Below are 21,814 nucleotides of genomic sequence, written 5' to 3' on the forward strand. Positions count from 1 at the left end.
CTGCTAGCACGTGCAGGCTGGAGGCTGGATGCGCTGGGGACCATGAGTGGAACGGCGCAGGCCGTGAGTGCTCATGAAGCTCTCAGCAGCCCGGCAATGAGAGCGGCTGACCTGATCAGTTCCGGGTTCCAGTTGATGCCGGACTATCAGGAGTGCCGGGCAACTGGATGCCGAACTATTGAAGTTTTACTGTATGTTGGTGGTTGTGATTTATGGTTTGCAGTAGTTCATATGTTTAGTGTTAACATGTGCAATGGCAAGTTTTATGCTTTTAGGAGCAAATTGTGCCCCTTCCTTCATTGGTGTGAAGGGCCCTTTGGCAGCATTTATTTTATTTATTTATTTATTTATTTAACTATTTTTATCCTGCCTTTCTATTTAAAATATTCAAGGCGGCTTGCAAAAACAAACAATTAAATACAAATATATATAAAAATTTAAAATATGAGAATTTAAAATATTCTCATATAACCAGTAAGGTTCTGCTATGCAAAAGGAAGATGAGGATACATGGAGGCTGTACAGGGAATGCATGCCTTCTGCAAGTCACTCAGCTCCACAGTTTCTGCACAGCCATAAAGGTATTTAAGATAGGGAAACATAATGCTGGGAAAGGAGCCAGTGACAGACCTGTGGAATCTGGTATTACATGGATCCTCTGGTTCTTCCTAATCTGTCCCCCTGTTGTCTGGGGGGACAGAATTCTCTCTCTTTGTGGATAGTCCCACAGCTCAGCCCAGTTACCAGGGAGATTATTTGCCTTGTGGTTTTTCAGTTTTCTACAGTCACATTAAATGCCATGTATTGTTCTTTGTCATTTTCTCAGGATACAGGGAATAAGATCTGGAAAAGTTCCTGTGGAAAACCCCTCTTCTCCTCTCCCCACTGCAGTGAGCAGTATGTGTTCATTGGATGTGTGGATGGGAATGTGTACTGTTTTAGCCATTCAGGAGAAAAGGTGAAAAACTGTCACTATTAGATTATTTGACTTTCTTACATCACAAAGTCTTGCATTTTTTAAAAATAATCAGTTTTATAAAACTGAAGGATTTCAGTGGTTAACATACATTAACTATTATTTACACCAGCCAAGTAAAACAAGAATCAGCATGTACTTATTTTATAGAAGGGTAAATTCTAACAATAAAGCAGATTTGTCCAAAGCTATGCAGCAAGTTCGTGGCATAGTTGGAAATAGAACCCAGAATCAGTCTCCCTTCAGGCATCCATTCATTCCTAATGCAAAGGTAAAAATCTTGAGCATCTCAGTTCAAATTCTTGCCATTTAATTTGGCAGGGGAGAATGAGAAGGATGTCACATGACATTTTTGGCTTGAATTTTTTCCAGATGCCAGGAATCCAGAAAGCAGGGTTGAAAGCAAAAGTTGCTTTCAAGTCCTTTCCTTTTCTTCCACATTTGTTTTACAAAGGTACTGACTGTAATTAAGGTTTCAGTAACATGCTTGTCAAGTTGTCAAACAAAATGCTGATGTTGTGCAGTGGTACTTGTATAAGCGTGTTCATGCCTTGCTCTCATTCATGGAATCTTGGATGCAATGCAAAATTTATTTTCTCAAAGATGTAAAAATTTTGCATTTAATTTAATTTTTGTAGTTGAAATTATAATTTGTTTGCCTGGACACAGCCAGAGTGTACTTAACTCACAAATATTGTTTTTAATAAAAATAATCACTCATAGAATCCTAGATTGGAATGGACATGAAGAGGTTACCTTGTCCAGTCCCAGGCACTCATGGCGGAGCTAAGTATTATCTAAGCCAGGGCTACTCAACATGCAGCCTGTGGCCTGTTTCTTTGTGGCCCACAGTGTGGTTTGGCTTTACATGGTGCTCAACACACAGCCCGCAGGTGGGATCCTTTGAACATGGCCTCCACTAGGAACACACTCCACACTGGCACGTCAATATAATGATCTTCCGTTGATATGCGTTTTAGTGGGTAAATTCCTGGACTGTCGTTGTTTATTAAAAGTGCTGTCATATGGGTGGAAATCAAGTAAATATTGCATTTTATTAATATCAGCAGAACTGACTTAAGTGGGGCCTATGTATTGTGTAGTCTTTCCTTAATCTTTGTATTCATGTCCATCAGTGTGAAAGAAGCTACTTGCATATATTTGCATATACATTTGCATGTATATGCAACCACACTTAAGTTGCAGCCTTCGGCATGTGCTGTGAGTATCATTGTGGCCCCTGGGGTTTCCAGAGTTGAGTAGCCCTGATCTAGGCCATCTCTAACAGGAATTTGTCTAATATGCTGCTAAAAATGTCCAATGATGGAGATACCACAACCTCTAAAGGCAATTTATTCCAGTGCTTAATCACTCTGACAGGAAGTTTTTCCTAATTACAACCTTATGCGCCCTCTCAGGCTTCTCTTCTGCAGACTAAACAAACCCAATTCTTTCAATCTTCCCTCATAGGTAAAGTTTTCTAGACCTTTAATAATTTTTCTTGCTCTTCTCTGGACTTTCTCTCATTTGTCCACATCTTTCCTGAAATGTGGCATCTAGGGATGTTAACTAACATGTATTTGTGTAAATGTGTAACTGCTGGGTGTTTTTTAGTGGTTATGCATTTACATGCAAGGGGGGCAGGCAGGAGCCAGTGCTTGCAGAGAGGCAGCAAATATTTCTTATCTTCCTTATAACACGCCTGCTAATACATTCCAGAATGATGTTTGCATTTGTGGGGTTGTTTTTTGTTTGTTTGTTTGTTTGTTTGCAATAGTGTTTCACTGTTGACTCATATTTTGCTTGATCAGCTATCTCCCCCTTTCTGCAGTTCTAGTCAATCATTTCCCCCATTTTGTATGTGTACAATTGATTGTTCCTACCTAAGTGGGATATTTTGCATTTGTCCTTACTGAATATCATCCTCTTTACTTCAGACCGTTTCTCCAGGTTGTCCAATTCATTTTGAGTTATAAGTCAATCCTCCAAAGCCCTTGTAACTTCTCCCGTCTTAGTATCTTGTGCAAACTTTGTAAGTATTCTCTCTATGACATTATCTAAATAATTGATGAAGATATTGAACAAAACTGGACTTAGAACTGATTATTGTGGGTCCCCACTCAATATGCCATTCCAGCTTGGCTGTGAACCACTAATAATTAGTCTCTGAGAAAAAGATATACCATATCAACTGTTAATGTGCAAGGCCTATTAGCCGGTCAGAGAAAACTATTATATTGGTTTCACGTTATTTGTTCCTGACAAATTCATGCTTTTACTTAATACCATATAATCTTGGTGTTTGTAAATTGATTGTTTCATTATTTGCTCCACTGTCTTTCCAATACTGAAGTTAAGATGACAGGTCTGTAATTCCCTGAATTGTCCTTATTTCCCTTTTTATAGATGGGCATTGTATTTGCCCTTTTCTAATCCTCTGGAATCACTCCCAACTTCCATGATTTTTTAAGATGATAGCTAATGGCTCAAATGTCTCCTAAGCTCTTTAAGTAGCCTAAGATGCATTTCATCAGGACCTGGTGACTTGAAGACATCTAACTTGTCTTGTCATTTTTAACTTGTTCTTTCCCTATTTTAACCTCTGATTATACCTCAGGCTGGTTTATTGTTATCCTATATATCTCTAGCTAATTTAATTTAATTTTGTGCTTTGGACTTTCTAATTTTATCCATATATGCTTGTTTATATTTATCCTTCATAATTTGACCCAATTTCTACTTTCTGTAGGACTCTTTTGAGTTTCAGCTCATTGATAATTTCCTGGGTAAGCTGGTATAGTCTCTTGACATACTACTTATCTTTCATATGCAGTGGGATAGTTTGCTTTTGTGCCTCTACTAATGTCTCTGGAAAAACTGCCAACTCTCTTGAACTGTTTTTCTCTTTAGACTTTAGGATTCTACCTGTCGACTCCGAGTTTGCTAAAGTCCGCCTTCTTGAAATGTATTGCCTTTATTGTGCTGATTTCCTTCCTGACATTTCTTATATTCATCAACTTTACCATTTCGTGATTATTTTTACTTTCCACTTCCAAATTTTCAACCAGTTCTTCTTTATTTGTCAAAAGCAAATTTAAAACAGCTTCCACCTTTCTGTACCTTGTAAAATATAAAAATTGTCTCCAGTACATTCCAAGAACCTAGATAATCTCTGTCCTCCTTATATGATATGATGTCTGAGTTAGGGATGTGAAGAACTAGTCAGCTATCGGATAAGCAAATACTTACCAGATAGTTGATGTGCTAGTTGATTAATTTCTTCCCCCCACCTTGCTGTCTCTATCAGAAAGAGGCAGCAAGCGGAGGGGGTACTTCAAAGTGGCAGCGCCACTGGAAGCCGGGGGCCAGACCCTGTGCTGTACGCGGTGCTGCAGCTTCAATCAGGCTCCTCCTGGCGTTTCAAAGTGGTGGAGCCTGGGATCAAAATGCATCAACTAGTCAATTATTCAGTATTTAACATCCTTATTCTGAGTAGTGAAAGCCCCCCATCACTACTAAATTCTTTGCTTTGGATTATTTTGTTTTAAAAAAATGCTTATCCATCTCTTCTTCCTGGTTAAGTGGTCTGTAGTAATATTCTACCATGACACCACCTTTGATCCCGCCACCTTTTATCCTTAAACTTTTAACAAATTTGTTTCCTATTTCCATCTTAACCTCAATACAAATGTATACATTTTTAATATATAAGGCAACATCTCCTCCCTTTGTTCCCCCTTCCTGGGCAAGTTGTACCTTCATGTAGATGAATAATTTACAGGAAACTAGAGAAAAAATATATTTTGTTGGTGAGAGAGACAAGCTTACTCAGAGCTCTTCTTCATTTCAGTTTAAGCTTGGAAGCTTGTCTCTTACCAACAGAAGTTGGTCCAGTGACAGATATTACCTCACCCATCTTTTCTCTGGAATATCCCGGAACCAACATAGGTACAACAACATTGCATTACAGGAAACTATCGTCTGAGTGCCTGCCTAATGAAAATACGTGTGTGGAACTTAGCTTGTGAATGTTGCAAGTATTTTCTAGCAATGTGTTATATACAGCATTTGCCAGAATCCAGATGATGTCTTCTGTCAACAACTTATCCCTAAAGATTAAAATAAGAGAGATCATTGGTAACCTGAACAACATTCAACAATAGATTAATTTTTTAATACTGTTTTGTAGGTTTGGCAGTTTTCCACACATGGACCGATCTTTTCATCCCCATGTATCTCAAGTTTAACTAAGCAAGAAATATTTTTTGGCTCCCATGACTGCTTTGTCTACTGCTGTAATATGGGAGGTAATTTACTGTGGAAATTTGAAACTACTTCCAGCGTATATGCAACTCCCTTTGTTTTCCATGGTCATGACTTGGAGAGTGAAACTCTGCTAGCAGTAACATCCACAGATGGTAAAGTATGGATCCTAAATGCTAAGAATGGATTGGTAGCAGGTTTTGATAAACTTCCAGGAGAAGTATTCTCTTCCCCCGTAGTATGTGGAACAAAGCTTGTTGTTGGCTGTAGAAATGATTATGTTTATTGTCTAGATTTGAGTATCCCTGAATAAACAAGAATTACGAGAATGTGTTAAATTGCTTGACCTCCAGTGCTTATACTTGGAAGATAAGAGCATCCTTGAATTGTGCTTCAAAGCACCTACATCTGTGAGGTGCTGCCTACCTGTTAGCCCATTCTGCTTCTGTAAGATTGATCATGTTTGCAAACTTTAGTTAACAATTTTGCATGAAAGGGTATGTGTGTACTGCAATAAATGACCTATAGCAGTGAGTCTCAGAGACTGGATCAACTGACTTGGGCTTGAGTTATGGGGTTAAAAAGAGTGGAGCTCGAGTCAGCTGATATTGGTCTCTGAGACTTGCTGCTAAAGGATTGTTGAAGTGTTGATGTACTGCTTTGTCTTATCTGGAAAAAGTGTGGTTTTCTTTTAAAATTTTTACTTGTGTTGTTTAAAACATGCTGCTACTTTGTGGCAACAATGTACAATTTTTTAGAAACATTATATGGTCATGATCAACATTAAATTCCACTCAAACATGACCACTGAACTCATTTTTAAGGTGTTAGTGTCTACATTAGGTGAATGTTGGTGCTGGCTAGCACATTTTCAAAGTCAAGTTACTTTCTTAATAGAGAGAGGGCACTTGAGTTACTGGTTGCTCTGCATCAGATCTCTAATTGAAGCTGAATTTTGGTGAAAAATAAATGTGTTCACTCTGACATAACTGTTTCTGACAATTTATATTGAATTTTGTGTCATGTCATGTCTAGCATGAAAATTGCTTATGTTGGGAAATGTTCTTTTATTAAGCTTTATTAACACATTTTGTAAATAGATAACCTTATCTCAGTGTATCTATTGCACAAGCATAGACTTAGGTGCTCTGCCCCTCCTAGCTTTTGTCATTCAGAGGTGCTTACACTCATGCACCATGCACCATGTTTGATTTTAAACATAGGAATAGTCTTATAGATATTAGTAGGCATGTCTGCATAGCATTTTGGAGTAAGCTCCAAGCCTGGGTCAACAGACTCTGCCCAGTGGGGCTTTCACTAACACTCTAAAGATAGCTGTGTAGACATTTAAGATCTAAGCCATGCATGGTCAAACTTTGGCATATAATCCACATGTGGCACTTCTAATGTGTGTCTAGACTACAGGGTTTTTTCTAAAAAAGTGGCCTTTTTTCGAAAAAACTTCCCCCACATCTAGACTGCAGCCATTTTCTTTAAAAAGTAAATCAAAAGAACATGGCAGTTTTTTCGATCACGGTAAACCTCATTTTACGAGGAATAATGCTTTTTGCGAAAGAGCCCCTAGACTCTTTTGAAAAAGCTGCTTACTTTTTCGAAAAAGCTGCTTGTAGTCTAGATGCTCTCTTTTGAAAGAGGCTCATAGTCTAGACGTAGCCCCAGAGTTAATGTGGCATGCTGGGGCTTGGGACTTCAACTAAGTTTTTGTCGAGGTAATTTTTGGTAAGTCACGGGTAGTAAACCAAAATTCATGGGAGCCCTTGACCTGTTCGTGACTCATACTAAAATAACCTTGACACAATGTGGAGTGGTGAGGTCCAGCACACATGGCTGCTGCCCCTCACAATAGCTGGCAGCTGTAGATCCCTACTGCCCATGGAAGCTTAGAGCTCCAGGACTGCAGGGAGCTCCTTGGAGCTCTAGGGACCACATGCCACCCATAAGGAACTCCAATTGGTGCCTCTGGAAGTTTGGGCTTCTGGAGCCCCTGCTGTGGCTCAGAGCTCTGGAAGCTTGGAGGTCCAGGAATGGTGGAGTCTCTCATTGCCTGTGGGAGAGCTCCAGAGCTCGGAACATCAGGGCCGCTGCAGCCGAGAGTTGTGGCACCCCTGCTGACGAACAGCTGCAGCCCCAGGGCTGAAGCAAAAAGATATCATGGAGATTTCTTAAAGTCACAGATTCCATGACTTCCATGACCTAATCAGAGCCTTAATTCTGTGATTCAGGACTCTCTGGTCCAGTAATATCTGTGAAATGTTAGAGGTTTACATGATTGCCTAAATAAATGCGTTTTAACATGCCTAATGCCAATCTCTACCGTGCGCTCGCTGCATCAAAACACCTTAAAATGTCTATTTTAGTACCTAAACTAATGGTTTTCCTGGCTTTTTTACTGCTACTGCTAGGCATTCTTCTATCTTGCCAAAAGATGCAGTCAAGGCTAGAACTTAAACAGGATTCAAAAAAGAGCTAGATAGCCACGGATGGATCTAGCCTCTATTAGCTAGGATTGGTAGGAATGGTATCCTTACCCTCTGTTTCTCTGGAAGTGGGTGACAGGTGAGGATCACATGGGAATGACTTTCAGGACAGGTTTAAAGACTTGCAGGATCTGATATGTTTTGCCTTTTTTTGTAAACTCATTCATGTTTGATGTGATCAACAATGTCTGCCTGATTCTCAAAACTATGGTATAGAAACATCTAAATGGATCTATTGGAATTCCTGGAGGACCCAACTCTAAAGATGATGCATAAATCTGTGTACAATTGAGTTCTGGAAGCAAGTGCCAGAAATGAAGCATCCTCAACTCAAGAAGACTATGTGTGACTCGTTTTAATTTTCAGCACAGCATACTACAGTAGACTTCTGATAATCCGACACTTTTGGGACCTAGGTGGTGCCGGATTATCGGATATGCGGGAGTATTGGGAGGTATTCCGGCGGGGGGCTGTGATGGGTCTGCCAGAACCCTCACTGCGTCCGGGAGGTGGGTGGGGAATGGCAAGGCGAGGGCGCCGAGCAGGAGCGGCACTGCAGGACCAACCCAGCAGCACCCCAGCTGCTCTGCTCCACACCACTTCCCCAAGTCCGCCGTTGCTGATGCTGAAACTAACAAGTGGTGGACTTGGGGAAGCTGCAGAGCAGAGCAGCTGGAGTGCTGCCTGGTTGGTCTCACATCGCCGCCCCTCACCCCCCTGCTTGGTGATAACTACTGCAGTCTAGGGGGTAGGGAGCCCGCTCCCCTCCCGGAAACTCTCAGCGGAGGGTTCGCCCCTCGCTGCACTGTTCCCTGCCTACCCCCCGGCTGGTCACAGTGCGGATCCCGGCAGACCCATCACAAGGGTATAATCCCCTTCCCCTCTTCTCCCCTTTCCTTTCCCAGCCATGAGTGCCCATGGGGCTCACAGCAGCTCCAAATATCAGGCTGACTGGAGCACTTCCGGGTTCTAGTTGGTGCCAGACTATCGGGAGTGCCGGACAATTGGAGTTTTACTGTACTGTGAAGTGCCCTATTCTATGATGTTTGTAAAATCAAAACATTATGCAGCCCTTAGAAATCAATGTATGACCCAGATCCTCTGTACTTCCTTGACAGCATGTCAGCTGGTTTTTGAAAGACTTACAGCTAGGATGGCGACCCACAAGATTCAAGAGGGATAGGTCAGTGGTTTGAGCATTGGCCTGCTAAACCCAGGGTTGTGAGTTCAATCCTTGTGGAGGCCATTTGGGGGGAAAAATTTGTCAAGGATGGTACTTGGTCCTGCTGTGAGAGCATGGGACTGGACTTGATGATCTTTCAAGGTCCCTTCCAGTTCTAGGAAATAAGCAATCTCCAGCTTTACAGTAAGTAGGGTGTTACAAATTTTCTAAAACTCCTAATCAAAGGTTGTGCATGTCTTAAGGCTCAAACTTCTGAGAATCATCATATGTGACACAGAGAGTCAGTAAGTTTGGCTAGCCATTATCTAAGCAATAGGAATTACTCATATCACCAACACCTTCCTTTGACTAACTAGCAACTCCTGTTAATGTTCTCAGGAGTCTTATAAACTAAGGATGGACTTCACAAAGGTATTTAGCTGACTAATTCCCAGTGAAATCAATGGAAGTAGGTGCCTAAATTTCTTGTAGATCCTATCTTATGTCTACAGACACTATGCTGGAATGTACCTTATTGCCATGGTGTCCAACATGCTAGCCACATGTGGCTATTTGGCTGGTTGAGTGTGGCTAGTTTGCTAGTTGAGTGTAGTTATTTCAGAACTGGTTGGACACTGTGGCCTTATGCATTAACTGATCCTTTAAAGTGCTGCATATGTTTCAACTCCCCTATTGCCAATATATTTCAGTGTAGCTAAGGATCTTCAGCAAGATCAACCACAATGTTGTATTTGAATGTTTTCCTAATAATACTAGTAATTTTTCAGATACTGTACATAGTTGAAATTTCACATTTAATGCTTTTAACTAAAATTAATGGGGACATTTAAAAATAATAATTAGATCTGCTGTGTTGTGAAAGAACTGATGCTGAGAAAGCAGATCCTTTCCAGCTGTATTATTGCTTAGTTAGTTACTGCCCTTTTCATAGTTGTGAATGATTTTTCTTGAATGTAGTAGTTTACACCTAACTGTATTGATTGGAATTTTGTTGATTTTTAGATCAGCTCTCCAATTTAAGGTTGTTTTTAATTCTAGTCCTGTCCTCCAACATGCTTGCAGCCTCTTCAAACTTGGTGTCATCTGCAAATTTGGTAAGTGTATTCTCCACTTCATTGTCCAAGTCTTTAATAAAAAATAATGAATATAAACAGACCTAAGACTGACCACTCTCCCATTGTAAGTGAACCATTGTACTCAAAAGCATAGTTATCAGTCTGTCAACCAATTGTTGTGCACCCACTTAATATCAGACCAAATTTTTCTTGTTTGCATATGGGACTATTGAAAGCCTTACTAAAATAAAGATAGGTCACTATTACTGCTCCCTTTCCGTCTTCTATACCAGTGACCTTGTCAAAAAAGGAAATTAGTTTGGAATGGCTTTTTCTTTAAAAATCCATGTTTGCCATCCTTTATAATCCTAATATCATCTGGCTTCTTACAAATTAATCAATAATCTGTTCCAGTACATTTTCAGGTGTTGAAATTGGGCTGATTTGTCTAGAATTTCTTAGGTCATATTTGTTCTTTGTAAAGATACTTATTTTGTTTGCCCTTATCCAATCCTTTGGGACTTCATCCATTCCCCCATGTGTTCTTGAAGATAATTGCTAACTGTTTGGAGATTGCTTCAGCTAGTTTTGTAGGTAAACCTAGCATGAATTTCTTCATCAGCGCCTGCTGACTTGAGTACATATAAACATTCAATGTCCTGACGGACAAGGGAGGTCCAACCTGTAGTTTGACACCCTGGGGACCTGACTGGTTCCAAACAAGGGGATTTGCTGGATCAGGGGAGGTCCTGTGCTGTCCTGCTGCCCCCAGCTAGGGCTCCAGTGTCTAGCCCTGCTGCTACTGCTGGGGCTGGAGTGCTGTGGCAGGGTTAGAGCTCCACAGCTGCCGCTGCCAGCCCCCACTGCCACCTGTCCGCAGGGACCAGAACTGCCTGCTGCGCTGCCATCTCCTCTGCATCCTGGCTCCTGACCAAGTCTCTATGCCCCCACTGCACCATGGCCCAACCTCCCTATACCTGGACTCTGTGATCCAGGAACATCTGTGCTCCTGCCAGAGTGTCCCAGTTAAGGGAAGTGCAACCTGTAGAAGGAGAGTAGATAAGCTTGCTTGTGTAGTTTGACAAATGTTTGAACCATTAATAATAATACTTAGTATTTATATAGTATTGTAATGAATGAGGCTTTGAATACAATAATCTATTTTTAAAACATTAGAAAGCAGTTTTTATTCTAAGCGTTTACAGGCACTCCCCGGGTTACGTACAAGATAGGGACTGTAGGTCTGTTCTTAAGCTGAATCTGTATGTAAGTCGGAACTGACGTCCAGATTCAGCCGCTGCTGAAACTGACCGCCAGTTCTGACTTACATACAGATTCAACTTAAGAACCCCAAGTCAGCTGCTGCTGAAACTGATCAGCTGCTGATTCCAGGAAGCCTGGGGTAGAGCAACTGTGCCTCGGGCTTCCTGTAGTCAGCGCTGGTCAGTTTCAGCAATGGCTGACTTGGGGACGCCTGGGGCAGAGCAGCTGGGGTGTTGCTGGGTTGCTCGAGTAGCGCGGCTCCTTGGCGCTACTGGAGCAACCCAGCAGCACTCCATCTGCTCTGCCCCAGGCATCCTGATTCAGCCGCTGCTGAAACTGACCAGCAGCGGCTGAATCAGGACATCTGGGGCAGAGGGCTGGGGTGCTGCCGGGTTGGTCCAGTAGTGCCCAGAGCGGCGCTGCAGGACCAACCGGCAGCGCCCCAGCTGCTCTGCCCCAGGGTCCACAACAAAAGCCTGGTCTGCTGGGGGGGCACACTAGCTGCACCCCCCCCCCCCCCCAGCAGACCAGGGACACGGGGAGCAAAGCCACAGCGGCGGGGTGCCTCGCCTCTGAGGCTTTGCTCTGGTGCAGGACCCGCTTTGCTCGCGGTGCCCCTGGTCTGCTGGAGATGGTCTCCAGCAGACCAGGGGCACCGCGAGCAAACCCGCAGTAGCGGAGTGTTCCCTCGCTTCTGAGGCTTTGCCAGAGCAAAGCCTCAGAAGCGCGGGACCCCGCCACGGCTGCGGGTTTGCTCGCAGTGCCCCTGGTCTGCTGGAGACCGTCTCCAGCAAACCCGCCAGGGATGCTGCTTTGCTCCCGATGCCCCTGGTCTGCTGGAGACGGTCCCCAGCAGACCAGGGGCACCGGGAGCAGCTTTTCTCGCCCCGGAGGTCGAGGTGGCTGACCGCTGCCTGTGAGCTCCGGGGCGAGAGAGCCCAGTTCGTAAGTGCGGATCCGCGTAAGTCGGGGACTGCCTGTACTGATTGGCTTGGATCATTGTGTAATACTCAAGACTCAATTTACATCTGTCCAAATGTGATGAAGTGTAGCTTATAGTGACACTTGAAACGCCTTCACAAACAATTAATAAAAAGCTGTTGAAATGTATTTTATATTGTCAGTCATTTTTTTCTAGTTCAGTAATATCTTCAGTGATGTGAAATTGATAAATGTTAAATCTAAATTTACAAAATCACAAAAGATGCATTTTAAACTCAGGAAGCACCTTTCTTGTTACAAAAACAGATGTAGGGTTTTTTTATTGAAATAGAACAACTTTTTCCAACAATGAACCATTTACATTAAAATCTGACAATCAAAATATGAAAATAAAATAGAAAATACACAAATGTATCCCTTCATTATAGGTCCTGTTACCCTGTTTTATTATTGATAAAAACACATAGCAAGACACCTTGAGTACTGAATGTTCTATTTATAAAGTACACCTGAACTATACCATTAACAGAAAGAAACAGTGAATACATACATCATCTGTTAATTCTGACTGGATTATAATTTAATAGGAATTAAAATGACAGTATAAGAAACAATTGCACTTTAAAACATTTGAAAAATTAAAAAATAAAACAAACCCCACAATTATACATTGTTTATAATTTTGTACATTACTATATGAACATAGAGATTAATCATACATAACCTTCTCAGAAGAAATGGTATTTTATGTGTATAAATTCCAAAAAGAGACATTCTACATAGTTGTTCATTCAGTTCTTAAAACATTTTAGCTTATCTGAATAAATTCAATAGTATTTTTTTATTTTACAGAATTCTCACAATTTGTTCAGAAAACACAACAAAGCTAAAGCATAGTAATACTTCACAGGTGTTTTAGTGCAAATTTCTGTGTTGATTTGACATGAAATGTCATTGTTGAACATGTAGACTGTAGAAGTGTTTCCAAGCAAGTATTGTACATACTGACTGCAATTTGTAATATGAGCTATGTCTGCACTTAAGACTCTGCTTTGAAGCTTTAGATTACACCCATCCTTAAACAATTTGTGTGTGCTATAAATGTGTCCAGCATTGTTTTGGTAGATCAGTTCATTTCTCATGCACAAATATTTTTTGCTCTATAAATCGTTTAAACATGCTTTTCAGTTTCTTGATTCTATTTTTCTCCTCTACCTTTTGTGGTTGGCCTATTCTCATGCTTCCACCCCCAAATCCATCCAAAATCCTGATGATGGCTTTTGAGCTGTTTAGAGTTATAATTACAAATACAATCCTATTGCACACTTCAAAACCTAGATTTACTATAATTGTACGTTTAAAAAAAGTGCCACTTTATGGGACTAATTAAAAACACAATTATGGGCCAAATTAAAGAGAGCTCCCACTGAAGTCCATAGGAGTTGTTTTCAGGCACCAGCAAGCTCACATTCTTTTATGTATACAGTTTTTAAATACTTAATGTGTTAGTAATGAGGATAGAGATATTTACATATGAAACATAGTTGAACACTGTGTGGGTCCCACAGGAACAAATCTGAATCTAATGTGTCTGTAGTGTTTGTGCTATTTTAACTGTTCTGCTGAACCTTTCTTTCCTACATAGGATGCAGTCTATTCAATAACTGTCTGAGTAGCTTTTTTCAGTTCTTAGAAGGAGAACAGTACAGGGCTCATTATTTTCTGCTTAATTTACAAAGTGCTATCTTGTGGATTGTACAGCAGTTTGGCTAGAGAAAAGTAATGCCATGAAATTATACTATGCTGTAGTAATGCTATTTCTCCTTTTTTATTGAAATGCCTCCTCTTAAAATGATACAGACTTGGCTTATGTGTCAAAAGTAAACATACATGTTTAAACAGAGGGGGATTTACAGCAATATGCAAAGTTCTTAGAAAACAGGAATTTTCTTAGGAAGATTGATGTATAACTATGTGTAAAAAGCCATTTTAAAAAAAGCATAATTTCCTGGGTAGAAAACTTAAGGACGTTAACATTTTTTATTACATTTTGAAGACTACTTAAGGGCGAAAAAGGGTAAAGGACATTTCTACTTTAAAAAAAAAAGAAGCTGTTGTTCATGTAGTAAAGCTGCAACACCCCTGAGTGAGTGAGTGTTTTACTCAATTTCACAGCTGGGTTATCTAGTACAAGGAAAGTAAGCAATTTGACTAAAGTTGCTCAGGGAACAAATTGAGCAAAAATTAGAAGTAAAAAACTTGCCTTTAGTGATAAACTGGATTTTAAATAAGTTTACCACCTTGTCCCGAGGATCCCAGTGTTTTGATTTTCTGATTTTAAGCATTTAGATCCTAATCCTGCAAATATTTACAGGTGAATAACTTGAAACAATCTCTTTTGAACTCAAGGAGACTTCTAATGCATGTAAAAACAAGGAGGAGTCTGAAGGTATCTTACACGATAATATAACTGTTATTTTAAACTTTTTTGTGAGTTGCAACTCACTTCATTAGATGCATGAAGTGAAAGAAAAAGAAATAGATAATAGGGATACAGAGATGGGCTACATCTAGACTGGCATGATTTTCCGCAAATGCTTTTAACGGAAAAGTTTTCCGTTAAAAGCATTTGCGGAAAAGAGCGTCTAGATTGGCACGGATGCTTTTCCGCAAAAGCACTTTTTGCGGAAAAGCGTCCATGCCAATCTAGACGCGCTTTTGCACAAAAAAGCCCCGATAACCATTTTCACGATTGGGGCTTTTTTGCGCAAAACAAATCTGAGCTGTCTACACTGGCCCTTTTGCCTGAACGGGAGCAGCATGGTATTTCTGCAAGAAGCACTGATTTCTTACATGAGATCGTCAGTGTTCTTGCAGAAATTCAATCGGCCAGTGCAAACAGCTGGCAAGTTTTTGCGCAAAAGCACGTGCTTTTGCGGAAAAACTTGCCAGTCTAGACCCAGCCATGGAGTATGCAATTTTGACTGTGTATCCCTACAGTTTGTTTCTTTTTCCTGTTAGTCATTGAAGTACCACAAGACTCCATGTTGTTTTTGCTGAAACAGACTAACATGGCCAGTTCTGAAACCTGTAGGTACATAAAAGCGACTCAGACATTTGTAGGAATAGGGTCTTAAATTTCAAGTGCTCTGAGCACATTGGTGCCTAATAACTTTTGACTTTGCCTCTTAGTAAATGGGGAAAACACTTTTTGTTTGGTTGATATAAATATGTTAATGAGAAAAATGTGCAAATGATTTTACTCTGAGGTGAGAGGTACAGCAATTGTGTTGTCCCCTAGCATGAAAGAAAACAGTGTCTCAGTATTTGGATGGTACCATTACATGTTGTCACTTCATTCACAGGTGGGAAGAAGTCTTCCAAAATATGTCTTGGAGTGGGGAGGGGGTTTTTAAATTGCAAATTAACTATGTCAAACGGAGTTCAAAAGGAACCATTGGGATTAAGAAGGAACATTTATTTTACAGGTTGAACCTCTCTAATCCAGCACCTTTGGGAACTGACTGGTTCCAAACAAGATACTTTTCTGGACTATGGGACATCAATGTTGTCTAGCAGCATTACCAACGCTTGTACTGCTAAAGGATATTTAGGAGTAAATTAGAGCTAAACAACAGCACACAACACTTGAGAGCTAGGATTGGTGGCTGTAAACAAACTTTATAGGACCATGGAGAAACTTGGCTGCACCCATGAAAAGTAGACGTCTGGCTAACTAAAATCATACCAGACAACAGATGTTTCTAGACGAGAGAGTTCTAGATTAGATAGGTTCAACCTGTACATAGCAAAATATCCAGAATTTTTCTTTGTCTACACTGAAATTGAAAACTTTACACTCAAAAGCGCGCACAGTTTTAAAGAGCTTGAAGTTCTGGCCCTCTCTTTCTTTTTATACTGGGCAAAACCAAAAACTCAAAAAGCATCCCTGATTTTTGAGAAATTGGCTCTCAACTGTACGCCTGGATCCCCCTCTCTCTTATAGTTTTCCAAATCTATGATATGAGCATACACAACTATAATGTGCTAAAGCAAAATGATAACCACTTTGTTTTTCAGTCCTTCAGGGAATGCATTTAAATCTTGTTCAGTTTCTTTTGTCATGTGTAAAAATCTTGAATTGATGAAAAGGAGAAAACAAACAAAAGTAGAGAGAAAATAGGTTACTTTTACTTAATGATTTGTGGACAGTCACTCCAGGCTTTTGCTTTCCTCTTGGCTAGGGCCAACCAGGCTGGTTCTGTTGACACAGGGTTTGTATCAGGAGTAGAGAATCTCTTGGCGACCTCTTTTGCTAATGGAGTTGATGGAACAGAATCTGAAATCTCCACTGTTTGTTGATTTGGGAGAGGGAAAAAATACACAGATGAAATGTGCTACACTATAGAATAATAATGAACAATGAACTTTGCTGTGTTCACCAAATATATAAATAATACAACTTTGAAACTATTTCATTTTATTTTTTAACCTTCTATATATTTTGAAAATCAAATTAAGTCGGTCCAGATTTATAGATGAAAAAAATTGGTCATTTAAAATTGAACTAACTCATGCATTGGAATGTGGTTCTATTCCAACAAGTAACATGGAATACAAGGATAGCATTTTTAGTTTCAATTGTTTTTAGAGCAAATTTGCTCAATTTGCAAGTAAAAACACTTTTAAATTTTGCTATATAATCTGGTATCCTCCATCCCCAGCCCACACACACCTGACAATTAAGCTATTTCTTTCTGCCCCCTGTATAATCAATAATGAAGTTTCTACAGCACATTCTGATGTTACACATGCGTAACCGCACTGTTTCCAAATTATGCCCTCAGCAACACCTATGCAAATCAAGAGTATTTAAAGAGAATAATGTAGCTCTGCAATTTCTACTTAGTTATCAGTCGTGATATTACTGTTAAGTAGGAATAACTTAAAGCTATAGAAGGGCAAGCCAGATTCTATCTGCTAGCTTAACATAAATCAAAACAAGGTGGCTGTGGCTAGACTGGCAAGAAAACTTGCCAGCTGTCTACACTGGCCGCTTGAATTTCTGCAAGAACACTGACTTCCCACTGTCTGAAATCAGTGCTTCTTACAGAAATACTATGCTGCTCCCGTTCGGGCAAAGGACCTTTTGCGCAAAGCTTTTGCGCAAAAGAGCCAGTGTAGACAGCTCAGATATGTTTTGCGCAAAAAAGCCCCGATCGCGAAAATGGCTTTGCGGAAAAGCATCCGTGCCAATCTAGACGCTCTTTTCCGCAAATGCTTTTAACGGAAAACTTTTCCATTAAAAGCATTTGCGGAAAATCATGCCAGTCTAGATGTAGCTGGTGTGTGGATGGGGAAGAGGGACTTCTTTTGGAAGAAGAGAAGAGGAAAAAGCACAGGTGCCCTGGTGGCCATTCCGTCCATAGCAATCACAGCTTACATGTGACAGAGCGTCCATTCAATCTGGATGCTCTCTTTCAAAAAAGCAGATAGCTTTTTCAATGCATTTTTGCAGTATGGACGCTCTGTTTTGGAAGAAACTTTTTTTGGAAGAGCTCTTTCGAAAACATTTCTTCCGAAAGAAGCCTGTAGTCTAGACGTAGCCAACATGTAAGATGGGAGGGATAGGCAGTCAAAACAAAAGTGAAACTGTTTGAGCAGCATCTTCCAGAAGTCTTGGTCTTTCTGAGTGTAGCCTTCATCCATGTGATATCTACCATACCATTCTCTCATTAGAAGAGAAAAACTAATGGTAGCAAGCTATGAGAGAGACCCAACTTGGAAATATTTTAGTGAAGTTCCTCTACCTGTAAGATAGGCATGCGTGCAAAATATGAACAGTGCAACAAAGAAATGCAAGGCCTGGTTACCCAAATGAAACAACATCATGAGATGTGTTTCTTCTCTGGAGAAAGCTGCACTAAAGACGATGAAAGGAACATATCGGAACATGCAGCATCTTCAGGTTGGTAAACTTTATTTCATACTTCTTAAGGATTGCCCATCTTCCTTTTGGACTATTCTTGAATTCTCGTGTTTGAGAAAAATAATACAGTTATTACTCTATGGTACTATATTTTATCACAACTGCTTCAAAAATGAAGTAGCTGAAATAGGCAGATCTTCCTTTTACAACTTCATCTTTATAGTAGTACTGAGTGTCAGTAAATGTAATGAGTAAAACTGAGTGAGCAGTATGGTAACAATAATAGTTATAGTAATAGAAATGTAGCCGTGTTAGTCTGGTGTAGCTGAAGCAAAATACAGGACTATGTAGCACTTTAAAGACAGTTTATTAGATGATGAGCTTTCGTGGGCCAGACCCACTTCCTGATCTGAGGAAGTGGGTCTGGCCCACGAAAGCTCATCATCTAATAAACCATCTTGTTAGTCTTTAAAGTGCTACATAGTCTTGTATTTTGCTTCAATAATAGTTATATAATTGCATTAGCTTATTATGTTTAGGAGACTCCATCCTCAACATACAGGCCTCTGAAGACTATTCACCTTCATTTTCTATAGTTTCAGCATTATCTGCCAATGTTAGGAATTCACTCACATCATGTATGTCATATGACTGCAGTATAACGCCCATAGCAAAAAGAAAAAATATCTCCGTCATCCAGAAGCAACCATAAATAAGTATCAGAGGGGGTAGCCATGTTAGTCTGAATCTGCAAGAACAAGAAGTCCTGTGGCACCTTATCGACTAACAGATTTATTGGAGCATAAGCTTTCGTGGGCAAAGATCCATTTCATCAGATGCATAAATAAGTTTGTGATAAGAACCAGCACATTACAAATAGTAGTAGTAAATTTCTGGTTTGTTTATGCAAGAAACTCTCCTTTCTGTATGATTGAGAACCTACACTTCATTAACATGGTTCAGTCATCAAGGCCAGGTTACAGTCTACCCAACAGAGTAGATGGCACAGGCAAATTACTGGATGAAAGAGAAATCGAGCAATGTGCAAACAGTCTGGGGGATAAAATTGTTAACCTGAGTTGATAGGCAGAGCAATGTCCACAATGATCCATTTCTGTTTTCACACAGATACATACAACAGGAGGGAGTATCTTCCTTATAGAAACAATTGGTAAGTTAGGAAATGCACACCCAGCACAATACATACAAGGAGGAGGATAGGGTCAAAATGATCTGGACAAACTAGAGAAATGGTCTGAAGTAAACAGGATGAAGTTTAATAAAGATAAAGGTAAAGTACTTCCACTTAGGAAGGAACAATCAGTCTCACACATAGGGGCTACGTCTACATTGGCCCCTTTTCCGGAAGGGGCATGGTAATTTTTGAAATCGCAATAGGGAAATCCGCGGGGGATTTAAATATCCCCCGCGGCATTTAAATAAAAATGTCTGCCGCTTTTTTCCGGCTTTTAGAAAAGCCGGAAAAGAGCGTCTACACTGGCCCCGATCCTCCGGAAAAAGCGCCCTTTTCCGGAGGATCTTATTCCAATCTTGTGCAAAAACTTGCTGCCTGTCTACACTGGCTGCATGTTCTTGCGCAAGTAAACTGACGTTCTACTGTATGAAATCAGGGCTTCTTGTGCCAGAACTCTGACACTCCCGCTCAGGAATAAGCCCGTTTGTGCAACTGTTTTTGCACAAGAGGCCAATGTAGACAGGCAACATGAATTTCTTGCGCAAGAAAGCACTATGGTTGAAATGGCCATCAGAGCTTTCTTGCGCAAGAGAGCATTTACACTGGCATAGATGCTCTTGTGCAAAAGCACATGCCAGTGTAGACGCTCTCTTCTGGAAGAGTTTTTGCGTGAGAACGCGCCAGTGTAGACGTAGCCATACAGAATGGGAAGTGACAGTTTTGGAAGGAATACTGCTGAAAGGGATTTAGGGGTCATAGTGGACAAGTTAAACATGAGGCAACAATGTGACACTGTTGCAACAAAAAAAAAAACCACACACACACACACCAGACATAATTCTGGGATGCATTAGCAGGAGTGTTGTAAGACATGAGAAGTCATTCTTCCATTCTACTCTGTGCTGATTAAGCCTCATCTGGAGTATCATGTCCAGTTCTGGGCACCACATTTCAAGAAAGATAGGGAGAAATTGGAGAAGGTCGAGAGAAGATCAAAAATGATTAAAAGTCTAGAAAACATGACCTATGAGGGAAGAATGAAAGAATTGGTCTTGTTTAGTTTAGAAAAAAGAAGGGGACATGATAGTGGTTTTCAAGTATCTAAAAAGGTGTCACAAGGGAGAAGAGAGAAAAATTGTTCTCCTTGGCCTCTGAGGTTAGGACGAAGCAATGAGCTTAAATTGCAGCAAGGGAGGTTTAAGTTGGAAATTAGGAAATACTTCCTGTCAGGATGGTTAAACACTGGAATAAATTAGCCAGGGAGGTTGTAGATTAGATCATCCCTGACTGGTATCTGTCTAGACTGTGCTTGGTCCTGCCGTGAAGGCAAGGGAATGGACTTGATGACCTCTTAAGCTCCCTGCTGGTTCTATGATTCTCTGAAGAGGTAGCAATAAAAACTATAACTGAGGGGAAAAAAATCCAAATGTCTAGTATGCAGCTTGGTCACAAGCTATGTTGTGAATGTATCCAAGATTAGAAGAAATTTAGGAGAGAGTGAAGAGAGTCCCAAGCTACCATTATATGGTTGCAGTGCTCATTTGATAGAGCTCCTAGGCAAAGACTTTAGTGTTCCAGACATAAGGGTTAATGTTGCTGAAATTACAAAATACTTCTGTCACAACCACTTTGCAGCAGCTGCTCTGAAAAAAGTTAGAAGAACCAAGCTAACTCTCCCACAAGACATGCAATGGAATTCAGCAGTGGACTATTTTGAGCCCTATATCAAGAAATGGCCTAATCTGATGACACTTTGTGAACAAAATCATGAAAAAATAGATGGCAGTGTCACAGCCAAAGTTCTCAACATTGGGCTTAAGACAAATGTTGAACATATGCTGAGTATCCTGAAATCCATTTCTGTAGCCTTGAACAAAATGCAGGGAAATAGCATCAGCAATAAAACAGCAGTTGAAGTTTGGAAGGAACTGAGTGAGATCTTTAACTTTCTCATTGCATAATTCTCTTTTAAATTGCAAGCATTAAAGAAACAAATGAGACATGCCCTATCTCTAGTTCATTTTCTTGCAAATATTCTCAATACTCGGTACCAGGGTCAAACCTTAATTGCTGAAGAGGAGGAGTTGACTATGACATGGACATCCAGCAATCATCCCTCAATAATCCCAACTATAATAAACTTCAGAGCTAAGGGTAAAGCATTAAAGAAATATATGATTGCATCTGAAAATAGCATGCACGTAGTTTCATAACCTGTTACATTATGTAATGAATTAGACTCGTAATTTTTTACAGTCCTTGATCATTTTTAGGCATCAATGTGGTGGTGAAGAGTACCAACTAGTAGCTGAATCTTTGGAGAATACTACTTAAGAGGACCTGGTTAACGTGCCACTGAGGGTTGTGTTTATTTGCTATAAGAAGTGTGCCCAATAAAATGAATTTGCAAGGCTAGAGTGGAGGTACATCAACCATCAGAAGAAAGTGCCAAATGTGGGCAAGGCTTGTACTAATTTTGAGAACATCTCCTTCTGCCCTAAATTGAAAGC

At 40.4% G+C, this 21,814-nt stretch overlaps 2 protein-coding genes across 9 annotated transcripts in view; one reads left to right on the forward strand and one right to left on the reverse strand.

Annotated features, from left to right (window-relative positions):
* AASDH (aminoadipate-semialdehyde dehydrogenase) overlaps window positions 1–21,814 on the forward strand; it is a 77,663-nt gene that overhangs the window by 47,926 nt on the left and 7,923 nt on the right. For 2 of the 5 annotated variants that reach the window (XR_012904289.1, XR_012904290.1), the window contains exons 15-16: window positions 827–958; window positions 5,166–10,014. Coding sequence is in view for 1 of the 5 variants with exons in the window: in XM_006113498.4 (XP_006113560.2) it covers window positions 827–958; window positions 5,166–5,552 (519 nt within the window). In the remaining 4 variants the exon portion in view is untranslated. Of the gene's footprint in view, window positions 1–826; window positions 959–5,165; window positions 11,271–15,668; window positions 15,806–21,814 lie in introns of those variants that run through there. The other 3 variants (XR_012904291.1, XM_006113498.4, XR_012904292.1) reach the window with 3 other exon arrangements.
* The window catches only part of CRACD (capping protein inhibiting regulator of actin dynamics), a 191,949-nt gene continuing 186,505 nt past the window's right edge, over window positions 16,371–21,814 (reverse strand). For all 4 annotated transcript variants that reach the window (XM_014568709.3, XM_014568712.3, XM_075930382.1 and 1 more), the window contains one exon: window positions 16,371–16,531. In XM_014568709.3, coding sequence (XP_014424195.2) covers window positions 16,371–16,531 — 161 coding nt within the window. The remainder of the gene's footprint in view (window positions 16,532–21,814) is intronic.

The sequence above is a fragment of the Pelodiscus sinensis genome, chromosome 5 (assembly GCF_049634645.1).
Source record: "Pelodiscus sinensis isolate JC-2024 chromosome 5, ASM4963464v1, whole genome shotgun sequence".
Lineage (NCBI taxonomy): Eukaryota > Metazoa > Chordata > Testudines > Trionychidae > Pelodiscus > Pelodiscus sinensis.